The 12,403-nt window shown below is 41.8% G+C and overlaps 1 protein-coding gene across 1 annotated transcript in view; it reads right to left on the reverse strand.

The window, feature by feature from the left end:
* Positions 1-298: 298 nt before the first annotated feature.
* ALPK2 (alpha kinase 2) overlaps positions 299-12,403 on the reverse strand; it is an 89,877-nt gene continuing 77,772 nt past the window's right edge. Inside the window, exon 10 of the mRNA XM_034442462.3 lies at positions 299-2,613. Coding sequence (XP_034298353.2) covers positions 2,397-2,613 — 217 coding nt within the window. The 3' untranslated portion in view covers positions 299-2,396. The remainder of the gene's footprint in view (positions 2,614-12,403) is intronic.

A 12,403-nucleotide genomic window follows, 5' to 3' on the forward strand; every position in this document is an offset into this window, starting at 1 on the left:
AACCTGCAAAATAGTGACATACAGACATTAAAATAGCTTTCTACTGATATCTTTTTCTCTGTACATCTTTATACTGCTGAATAGCTGATTTAGTACAGTCTAATAATAATTGCTATAGCTGTAGCTACACCTACAGTTGATAATAAGTCGAGATAGGTTTATTACCCTACATTCATAAATTAAATATTTTACTATGTCTACACTTAAAACTTTCCTGAAACTAATCAATATGATGACTGAATCGTGGTTAATATTTCTTTTATCAGAAGCAACTGCTTTAAATATCAAAATGACTGACTGGATTTAATAATGAATTTATTATCAAAGGCCATTAATGTATGCAGAAGAAACAGAAAATATTGGTACAGTCTTGCCTCATATAAAGTGAAATCCTAATTAATTGGAGGAAAGAATTTAATTGGGAACATAAGCATAACAGTAACAAGTTTTACTGTGCAAACCATTAAGAAACAAGAAAAACAGAGATGGTTAAGATCGAAGATATATTTAACAGATGTGAAATCAATTTAATCTCTTTTGAGATCTGTGAAGAGTCAAAATAATGCTAGATTTCTACACTATATTTATTATTTATTTATTTATTAGTCATATTTCTATGCCAGGACTCTGGGCGGCTTACACCAAAGACAGTATACTAAATAGCATATTGCCCCCAACAATCTGGGTCCTCATTTTATGATACATAATTTGCTTTGAACTGGGACTCTCCTTCCCATCCTGAAATATATTAATGGAAACTCCATGTTTTACAGCATGTCTAGCAAGGCAAGGAGGATGCTGATTTCATATATTGGTTGTCAACATCTTAGACATTTCTTGTTTATGGCACAAAACAGGATATCAGATTGAACGGAACTTCTGTTGGATCGAATGGGATCCCAAAGGTGTTTTTTCCCCCCAAAAGGCAATTGAATTTTCTTGGTGCTTTGCTTGAAAACATTTCACTTCTCATCCAAGAAGCTTCTTCAGTTCAGAGAACTGAAGTTCCAAGATTTCAAAAGAAAACATCAAGAAAGTCCAGTTGTCTTTTGGAAAAACAAACCCCCTGGGACAACCATGACCTGGATGATTGAGAATCTCCATAGACAGATCTAATGAGATTTACAGTATAGTTACTGCAGATCAGGGGTGGGTTCTAAATTTTTTTACTACCGGTTCTGTGGGCGTGGCTTAATTTGTGGGTGTGGCTTGGAGGTCATGTGACTAGGTGGGCATGGCTAGCTGATCAGAGTCATTTCTGGAAGGTCCTCGCACTTATGACCAGTCCTCGTACTTACGACCCGACTCATTTGTTTGCTTTTAACACTGATCAGCTGTAGGACGGCCCTTTGAAGCCCCACGGCAAGAGTTTAAACAGTTTTTTTCCCTCTAGTCATCAGCTGGGACTCAGGAGGCAGCAATAGATTGGGGGTGGGACCAAATAAAAGGTAAGAATAACGTGGGGGGGTGGGAGAACCGGTTCGGTGACATCATATCATCACCGCTACCGGCTCGGCCAAACCAGACCGAACCGGGAGGAACCCACCACTGCTGCAGATATACCTTCTGCTGTGCAGCTGTTCCTACAGCTGTTCTTCTTTTTCTCTTTTCTTCATTTACATACTTGCCAGCAATGAGACAGGAAGTGTCTGGACCTACTAAGTCTTACTATGCTACATTAAAGCTAGTGGCAGCATCTGCAGGCGCCAGGACTTGTATCCGGGGAAGTTAGGGATATGAGGTTACAAATGACAGATCCTGAACTCAGCAGAGGGTTACACTAGCTGCCATCTGAGGTCACTGCCAACTCTAGGACTCTATAAAATAACATGATCGTGGTCATGAGTTCCATGCAGCTCTCAGATCACCTGAAGGTTACCACTCTTGGGTTCTATAAATACAATTATTACATATTTGACACAGCTCTCAATTCCAAGTAGTGCAAAATAAAACAAAATGCATATGAACTCCAGAGTTATATTCCTCTTCTACGTAACGTTTCTGCCAATCTATTTATGTGACTCGGTGAGGCAAGCATTTAGAAAGACCTAGAAAAAGCAGGACCTGAAGATACAGCAAAACTACAAGAAGAAAAACGTGGAATATGTTTATCACAAGTGTTTTGAAAACACCCTACATGTATGTCTCTGGTTTTGTAGCAGCTGGCTTACATGGAAGGAATCCATTAAATTCAATTTTTACCAAGAGATGCGGTGTAAATCTTCTCTGGGCTATTTATGCCATCCATCCACATGCTGCCAAGGTTGCTTGGAAGAAGGACCATCGTTGGCAAATGGCAGAAAAATAACAAAACAAAATCAATATACATTTCCAAAGATGTCCTGTGGCAAAGATCGAAGTCATCAATATTTCCTTGGGGAAAAAAAACGACAATCTTATGTTTTTTTGGAAGTCTGCGCATTGACCAATCTTTTCTTTGCAACAGTTGGATTGGATGGCGCCTTGATTCTGGCGACCGCAGACTTCTTCTGTTTCAGACCACTGCTTTGAAGGGGTTTCAGTCCTAACATCTCACAGTATTTGTTGCACAGGTGAAGAACCTTAAACTGATCGATAAAAGAGATGGAGCAATTGCCTTTGAAACCTTTGTACCTGCAAAAGGAGAGACAAGAAAAAAATGGATTTAAATCCTCTAGCTTCGTGTATTTAAAAAAAATAATAATTTCCACTAAAATGTTTAATCTTCCTAGACTGAAATGACAAAAATGTGTGTTCTCTGTATTCACCCATATAAGCCATTGCTGCAGTGGTGGAATTCAATTTTTTTTACTATGGGCGTCGCTTTGTGGGCATGGCAGAGGAAGGATACTGCAAAATCTCCATTCCCACCCCGCTCCTGGAGGAAGGATATTGCAAAATCTCCATTCCCACCCCACTCTGGGGCCAGCCAGAGGTGGTATTTGCCGGTTCTCTGAACTACTCAAAATTTTCGCTACCGGTTCTCCAGAACCTGTCAGAACCTGCTGAATAGCACCTCTGCATTGCTGGTATTATCACCTTAGTGATCATCAACTTTATCCTCAGAAAATTGGGTTGTGTCATTGCAAGTACAATGAGTGTTGTCCTCTTATTGGGGCTAGAACAGGGGTGGGCAATTACTTTTCCCAAGGGGGTCACATGAGAAGCTGGGACTGTTGTGGAGGGCCAAACCAATAGGGCTGTGAAGTTGCAGAGGCCTGCATGAATGCACATATGTAAATTGGAAAAAAAAATAGCATCTGCCTTCAAAATAAAAGTAATTCACATGGACAAGACAGGGACAGTCAAAGGGCTGAATGTGGCCCAGGAGTCATAAAATGCCCAGGTCTGCGCTAGAGCAAAAGAAAAAAAATCAGCAATACATTTGATAAAATACAAAGTGACTAACTAAAGGCAGTGGTTTCCTATTTTATCATTGTCTACAGCAGGGGTCAGCAACCTGTGGCTCTGGAGCCGCATGTGGCTCTTTCATCCCTCTGCTGCGGCTCCCTGTTGCCGATCGGCTCCACAATTGATAGGGCTTTCAGTTAGGACAGGTAGAGGAAAAATGATGCCACACTAGGAGGAGACTCTATGGGGGTGGGGGTGGGGAACCAGACTTCTGGTTGGCTCTAGAATTGAACAGGGGGCTTCCAGTTAGGACCATTGTGGCTCTTTGAATGTTTAAGATTGCCAATCCCTGGTCTACAGTAAATGACGATGTGACTAAAATTTGGTTACAGAAAAACCAATCATCGGTAACAAGGTGGGCTTTTTTGGGTGTGGGTGTGTGTATGGTGTGGGTGTGAGTGTGTGTGAGTGTGGTTGTGTGTTATAAGGTCTGCTTTTCATTTCCTTCTTATCCTTGAGATTCCTTAAGTTTTTCCTTCCTTCTATGTATGGCTGCATATAAACTTGTTGTTCGAAGTTGGCCTGTGATTCATAAAAATGTAAATATTGAAAATATACCAGTCTTTAAAAAATGCAACCTCAACCTTTTGGAAGTATTGTTTTCCTTTACAAGTAGTCCTCGACTTACAACAGTTCATTTAGTGACCATTTGAAGTTACAACGGCACTGACAAAAATGACTTATGACCGTTTTTTCACACTTATGACCATTGCAGCATCCCCAAGATCATGCGATCAAAATTCAGATGCTTGGCAACTGAGTGATATTTATGATGATTGCAGTATTCTAGGGGTTGTGTGATCAGCCTTTTGCGACCTTCCGACAAATAAAGTCAATGGGGAAGCCAGATTCACTTAACTATATTATTAATTTAAGAACTTCAGTGATTCACTTAAAAATTGGGGGCGGGGGGTCGTAAAATGGGACAAAACTCATTTAACAAACATCTCACTTAGCAACAGAAATTTGAGGCTCAATTTGGTCGTACCTGTATTGCAGGGGTGGGTTCTAAATTTTTTTACTACCGGTTCTGTGGGTGTGGCTTATTTTGTGGGCGTGGCTTGATGGTCATGTGACAATTATTTAGGATTTAGCAGAGGTACTGGTCTACCAGGCTTTTAAATGCTTGCAAAGCTGTACCGGTCTACCCATTTATTTTTGCAGGCACCGGTCTACTCATTTGTTTTCTTTTAACACTGATCAGCTGTAGGGCAGCCCTTTGAAGCCCCGCGGCAAGAGTTTAAACAGTTTTTTTCCCTCTAGCCATCAGCTGAGACTCAGGAGGCAGCAATAGATTGGGGGTGGAGCCAAATAAAAGGTAAGAATAATGCTGAGGGTGTGTGGGGGGTGCGGGGGGTGCGGGGGGCAGAACCGGTTCGGTGACATCATATTGTCGCCGCTACCAGCTCGGCGGAACCAGGCCGAACTGGGAGGAACCCACCACTGCTGTATTGGTGTAAAATTCCAGAGTTCAGCATTGTTCTTCCAAGCCATACCAACCAGCTAACTTATATAACTAAAGGCCGCATTTCATTTTAATCTAGATTAATTTTTCATTCAACCATTTCCCTTTTCCAAAAGAAGTCTTTATTCAAGCATTGTGATGACTGTTGCAAACAAAAAAAAAAACAAACCCCACCATCCAGGATTTGTAAAGAGGAAATATGGCAGCTCACGTTTTTCCTAGCTGAAAATGGAAAATCTTTTTTTGTTTCCTCTCCCCCCCCCCACTTTTTTTTCACACACACTCCAGGAATGGGTGATGGGTGGTGGAATAACAATTGTTTTGGAAAAGCGACAATAGTAGGAAACCACTTCTTGAAATGTCGTAATTGCATTTACTTTTGAATGAGCTCTGGAACCCTCACTGCATATCGGACATTAATACAATTGAACATGTCCAGAAATATTTCACATGAAGAGTCCTCCACTCCTCCGCTCGCAACAAAATACCTTATGCCACCAGACTTGATATTTTGGGCTTAGAAAACTTAGAACTATGCCGCCTTTGGTATGACCTAAGCGTAGCTCATAAAATCATCTGCTACAATGTCCTACCTGTCAATGACTACTTCAGCTTCAACCACAACAATACACGAGCACGCAATAGATACAAACTTAAAGTGAACCGCTCCAAACTCGATTGCAGAAAATACGACTTCAGCAACAGAGTGGTCAATGCCTGGAATGCACTACATGGCTCTGTGGTTTCATCCCAAAACCCCCAAAATTTTAACCTTAGACTGTCTACTGTTGACCTCACCCCATTCCTAAGAGGTCTGTAAGGGGTGTGCATAAGAGCACCAGCGTGCCTACCGTCCCTGTCCTAATGTTCCCTTTAATTGTATTCATTTTATGTATTCAATTCATGCTTATACTTATATATATTATCTAATACGTACTCGACAAATAAATAAATAAAAATAAAAATAATAATATGTCCTCTTTTTCTCTCCATCTCTCTTCTGTCAGAGACACACCACTCTGTGACAAAAACAGACGATGCTGTACAGAAATCCAGGGAAAACAAAAGCTACAGATGTGGTCTGATGTTAACAGCTGCAAGAAACCTCCCCCCCCCCGCTTCTGCCAAGACAAATCTCCTATTAAGAAGATGCCTGTCATTTTGAACAATCTCCTACGAAGGCAGCTCTCTAACAGGGCAGGTGCAATGGAGAAACATCTGTACACTCTGCAGATTCCTGGCACTTCCACAGGCCTAAGGTAAACTATGGCAGTCCTCCTGCCATTATAAAACTAGACCATGCAGGGAGTGTTTAATCAAAGACAACAAAATTCGAAACAATTCTAATAGCTCAGAGAACGGAGCTGAAAGCCACAGAATGAAATCTAACCAAAAACACGTGCCAGGTTTTTTTTACATAAGAAAAATAAATATCTACCCTAACTGGGTAGATAAGGATGTCTGTGAAAAGTCCTTGAAATTTAGCTGAGCATTATCTTAACAGGAGCTGGCTATGGTAAGGTAAAGGTAAAGGTTCCCCTCGCACATACGTGCTAGTCGTTCCTGACTCTAGGGGGCGGTGCTCATCTCTGTTTCAAAGCAAAGAACCAGCACTGTCTGAAGATGTCTCCATGGTCATGTGGCCGGCATGACTCAATGCCAAAGGCACACAGAACACTGTTACCTTCCCACCAAAGGTGGTCCCTATTTTTCTACTTGCATTTTTTATCTGCTTTCAAACTGCTAGGTTGGCAGAAGCTGGGACAAGTAATGGGAGATCACCCCATTACACTGCACTAGGGATTCAAACCACTGAACTGCCAACCTTTCGATCGACAAGCTCAGCATCTTAGCGGCTGAGCCACCACATCCCTGTGGCCATGGTATAAGACTGCTAAAAAAGAAGAGTGCTTTTAGAGCACAGTACATCCTGGTCACTATACTTCCTAGTTGGTGGGATGCAGACAACAGTGTGTTGGCTTGCAAGATAGTTCCTAAATCAGAGATCCTAGTTTTCAGTGATCGGCATGATCCCATCAGCATGATCACAGCATGATAGCACTGATATTTCCTTACATTAATGTACAAATTTTGCACTGTAATGTGCTAAAATTGGCTGATTTGAAGGGCTGCCACAAAGAAGGGGGGGTCAACCTATTCCCCAAAGCACCAGAAATCAAGACAAGAAACAACGAATGGAAGCTAATCAAAGAGAGATCCAATCTAGAACTAAAGAAAAATTTCCTGACAGTGATAACAATCAACCAGTGGAACAGCTTTGCCTTCAGAAGTTGTAGGTGCTCTATCTATCAGGCTTTAAAGAAGAGATTGGACAGCCACCTATCTGAAGTAGTATAGGGTCTCCTGCTTGAGCAGAGGGTTGGACTAGAAGACCTCTAAGCAGTGGTGGGATTCAAATAATTTAACAACCGGTTCTCTGCTCTAATGATTTCTTCCAACAATCAGTTCACCCAGCTGCTCAGAAAGTTAACAACCGGTTCTCCCGAAGTGGTGCGAACTGGCTGAATCCCACCACTGCCTCTTAGGTCCCTTCCAACTCTGATATTTTAGGTTTGATGTTCTATGTCAGTACCCAAGATTACTGCATGTGGCATAGGTACCACTAAGGCTAGTAACACATACTAACAACATTTGCCTGCAGAGCATGTTTGTGCTCCCCTTTTAAAGGGAAGGGTGAGTTGGATATGTCAAGAGTACCATGAGAAGGGACATTTTTGAAGCATGTGTAGTAAAATAGGAAGATAAAGGCTCAAGAATAATAATATTAAAGAATGTGAACTGAACATCAAAATGATTGACTGACCAATATAAAAGAAGTGGCTTGATTTGGTTTGGAGAGAATGAAGGGAGTTGACATGAAGGGGAAGATGGAAAAAAGATGATGAAATTTTGGAAAAGAGAGACATGAGAAATTTAAAGAACAAAAGACAGTGGGAAGTTGTTGGTCATCTATGGAGACGGCTGAAGCAAGACTTTGCAAGGAGAGACCATTATAAAGAACTATTACAAAGTCACACATTAGAGGACTCGTTCCAGAATACAAGATAAAGAACAATCATCTTAGATTACAGGAAAGCAAACTCTCAATGAGCATGAAGAAAAACCACCCAAACAGTAAACAATTCAATATTGGAACCAGTTCTGCAGAGAGATGGCAGCCTTCCCTTCACTTGATGTATTGGACATTCATCAATCAAGAGCTTCCATTTAGATTTCAGCACTAAGCAGTGAGTTCGATACAGTGATCTACATGAGCTATTTTGAAGTGACCTGTCTCCTATATACTTTTGCATCTGGCCTGTTTTCAGTTGGCCCTTGCAAGAATCCATCCATTTCAACTAAGCAGAGTGATCTTCATTAGTTATTTGGTTAGCAAAAGTTGATTTTCCCAACACTTGGGAACATTTGGTACTCAGTGTTTTAAGTGCTTTTTGTTAAAAAGGGAGAAAGTATGCCCTCTGCTGAATGAAAAGAAACTTCTGTTTGGCAAGCTGTTAATTTTTCCTGCTATAAAGAGAAAAAGATGCTCTAATGCAGGGGTCTCCAACCTTGGCAACTTTAAGACTTGTGGACTTCAACTCCCAGAATTCCTCAGCCAGTGAAGCTTGTGGACTTTAAGACTTGTGGACTTCAACTCCCAGAATTCCTCAGCCAGCAAAGCTTGTGAACTTTAAGACTTGTGAACTTCAACTCTCAGAACTCTGGGAGTTGAAGTCCACAAGTCTTAAAGTTGCCAAGGTTGGAGACCCCTGCTCTAATTCACTGTTCATCAATACTGAATATTTCCAACTGAATTAAATATTTAACTTTCAGGATCTTCAGCATGACCATGCTAGGGAATTCTGGGAGCCAAAGTCTTCAGATCAGGAAGTTGGCAAACATTCTTCTACTAAATCCGTTTGAGTTCAAAAGATAACATTTGAATGAGGCATTTCCATTTATATTAGAAACATTCCAATAAACTATACCAATCCTCAAAGCAATTTAAAAGAGCAACCACGGATAACAGGTGAAATAGACTAAATCTATATTTAAATTAACGAAAGCAAATCTTTCACTTTCACACCAGCAAATGAATTGCAGCAGTCTATGTGTGTCGACCCAGGAGGAAAGAGAAAAAAATATGTACATCAATGGCATAAAAATAATTGCATTCAACAATCACCAACAAAGAATTGCCAGCTGGCAGTCAATGAATTGTTAATAGGAAGCTTTCCAAGCCCATCTTTTTTCATAACAGTAGGCATTGATTGCATGGAGAAGATACCTACAATGCTTCCAGTTCATCAACTCAGATGCCTTGATTCTCTGAGATAGCCTTCTAAATTTGTTAACTACAAAACCGAATATACCTCACCATTAGCAATGCTGTCTTTGACTGCTTGATTTGTAGGTCAGCAATGGACAAAGGTTTCCCAACAGTCCTCTAAATCCCCAACCCCCAGTCCATGGTCCAGAACTGGGTTGCGGCATGCCAGAAAACGGGCCGCACAAGCAAGTGAAGCCACACCTGTGGGATGCAGGCAGCACACCAAACCACGCCCACCTCTTTCCACGGAAGTGATCCCTGGTGCCCAAGAGGTTGGGGGCCACTGCTCTAGATAGTTCTAAAATCGAAGTCCAAATCCTTTTATGTCATTAACAACCATTGCTGGATTAGCACAACATACAAAGACACATCTAAACTCCATTTCCACACCATGCTTAAATGTATTAATAAGCTCAATGTCTATGGAGATTCTCATTCATCCAGGTCCACTTTTCTTGTTCTGTCAGAGCCGAAGGAGCTTCTTGGATGAGAAGCAAAATGTCTTCAAAGAGAAACAAGAAAGTCCAGTTGCCTCTTGAAAAAGCACCTTTGGGACTACAGAATTAATAAGCTCAAAAGTGTTGTGCCCTCATAATGCACAACCTCTCTTTCTGTATGTGAGTGCAACAGCACCATAGCAGGGGTGGGCAAATGTGGCAGCTTGGCTGTCTCAGGAATTCTGGGAGTTGAAGTCCACAGGTTGTAAAAGGGCCACATTTGCCCACCCCTGCCATATAGGATCATGAATTAAGTAAACTATGCCAAGGCATAGAAAGTATGGCTGCCCCCTTCCCTGCACTTAACCAAGGCATCAAAGAAGATTGCTCACCATGGACCCATCAGTCTCCATCATCGCTACCCCAACATGCTTCCCTTATTTCCATCCTCAAGAAGGAAGTCTGGTCTAATATAATTTTATAAAATAAAATAAAAATAAATAAATAAATAATAGAGTATTTATACATTTTACCACCCAAAGATTCTAGTTTCAAATATATGTCCCTTTGGAGGTCTCTACTCTACTTCAACTCTGGAACTCAAAGCTGCAACATCATAATTATGAGTCAGTTGCTAAACTCTCTGAATTCTGATCACATGACCATGGGGATGCCGCAACAGTCATAAGTGTGAAAAATGGTTATAAGTCACTTTTATATAAGTTACAAGTGCCATTGTAACTATGAATGGTCACTAAATGAACTGTTTTAAGTTGAGGACTAAATGCATCATAGATAAATAGACAGATAGAGAGATTAGACAGGATCTCTCTAGGAGCCTGAGTGGCGTAGGAGGCTAATGCCTCCTACTAAGGCAGCATTTAACATCCAGCTGCCTGCAATTACTGCGAGTTCAATTCTCACCAGGCTCAAGGTCAACTCAGCCTTCCATCCTTTCTAAGGTAGGTAAATTGAGGACCCAGTTTGTGGGGGCAATAAGCTGACTTTGTAAAAATATACAAAAGTATGAAGGCTATTGCTTAGCGCACTGTAAGCTGCCCTGAGTCTCCGGAAAAGGGTGGCATATAAATCAAAAATTTTAAAAAAAAAGGATAGATGACGAACAGACAGACAGACGGAAATGAGAGAGAGAAAGATGAGTGTTTGTGTATGAGAGAGAGAGAATGAGAGAGGGAGGGAAGGAGAGAAAGAGAGAGAGAGGGACAGACAGACAGAGACAGAGAGGCAGAGATTTGAAAGTAAAAAAATGAGCCACCAAAAGTTTGCTTCTACAATCACTTTCTACATTCCCAGAATATCCCTGTTTGCTTAGGAAGAGATTAATAGCCTCTGGTTACTTCTGGGAATGACATGCAGAATATTAATTAGAGTAATTCTCTATGATATGCTTATTGGAAATGTATAACATCAGAGAAAGGAAAATAAATATTCATGCATTATTCATAATGCTTTCAGTATGTCTGTGAGTAATGAGTTATGGTAAGATACTATATATAGTACTTTAAAGACACTTTAAGTCACCAGCATGGAAATGAGCCGAAGCAGTTCCAGATATCCATCGTGAAATATCACATTCTATGGGTTTCAGGGCTGTTGTCATATGTTTCACTGTCTCATTGTGGTTTTCTGAACTCCATCAAGGACACTGGTGATTTATCAGTGCTTCCCAGTGTACTAGGAATGGAGAAGTCATAGAGTTGGAAGGTTGGAAGGGACCTTGGAGGTCTTCCAGTCCAACCCCCTGCCCAAAGCAGGAATCCTTGTATCGTCTTGGACAAATAGTTGTCCAATTTTTTCTTGAAAATCTCCAATGATGGAACATCCACAAAGCTGCTCCACCGCTTGACCAGATCTGATTTTTTGACAATTTTTGCAGCAGTTGTTAAACAAACACTATGGTTGTTACATGAACACGGTGGTCATTAATGTGATCATTGTTAAATGAATCAAGTTTCCTCAATGGGCATTTTTTTTTTGCCAGAAACTGGAAGTAAATTGTACAAACAACCCCCCCCCAAATCACACATTACAGTCATGTGACCACAGGTCTGTAAAGGTGAGCCAGTTGCCAAAATGTGATCATGTGATCATGTGTGTGTGTGTGGCCATTGTAACTTTGAAATGGGTCAGCAATAGCTCTTGGGGGAGGGGTCCAGAGGTGGGATTCATCCGGTTTGGATTGGTTCAGGCAAATCGGATGTTAATTTTTAACTGGTTCGCTGAACCGGTTGTTTCAAGGACTGGCTGACCCCGCCTACCCCACCCCTCCCAGGGGTCTCCACGCGGCCTGTTTTGGATGCCAGGTAAGCGCGAGGCATGTGCGGAGGCTCTGGGAGAGCAAAAAATGGGCCTACCGGAAGTCCAGAAACTGGCCTGTTTCCAATCTCCAGAGGGCCTCTGGTGCCCAGGGGAGGCTTTTTTCGCCTTCCTGGAGGCTTGAGGAAAGCCTCTGGAGCCTGGGAAGGGTGAAAAATGGGCCTACTGGAAGTACTGAAAGTCCGGAAACAGGCCCATTTCTGGCCTCCGTAGGGCCTCCGGTGCCTGGGGAGGCCGTTTTCGCCTCCCTGGAGGCTCAAGGAAAGCCTCCGGAGCCTGGGGAGGGTGAAAACACCCCCCCACCCCCCACCGGGGTGCAGGAGGCCAAGTAGGCCATGGCCCCATGGCCACTCCCACCCAGCAACTGGGCAGCGAAACAGTTGCTGAAATTTTTCAATCCCACCCCTAGCGGGGTCTATGTAACTTCAAAGGATCACTAAGCAT

Source organism: Pantherophis guttatus, chromosome 2 (genome assembly GCF_059756535.1).
Source record: "Pantherophis guttatus breed Tessera chromosome 2, ASM5975653v1, whole genome shotgun sequence".
NCBI lineage: Eukaryota > Metazoa > Chordata > Lepidosauria > Squamata > Colubridae > Pantherophis > Pantherophis guttatus.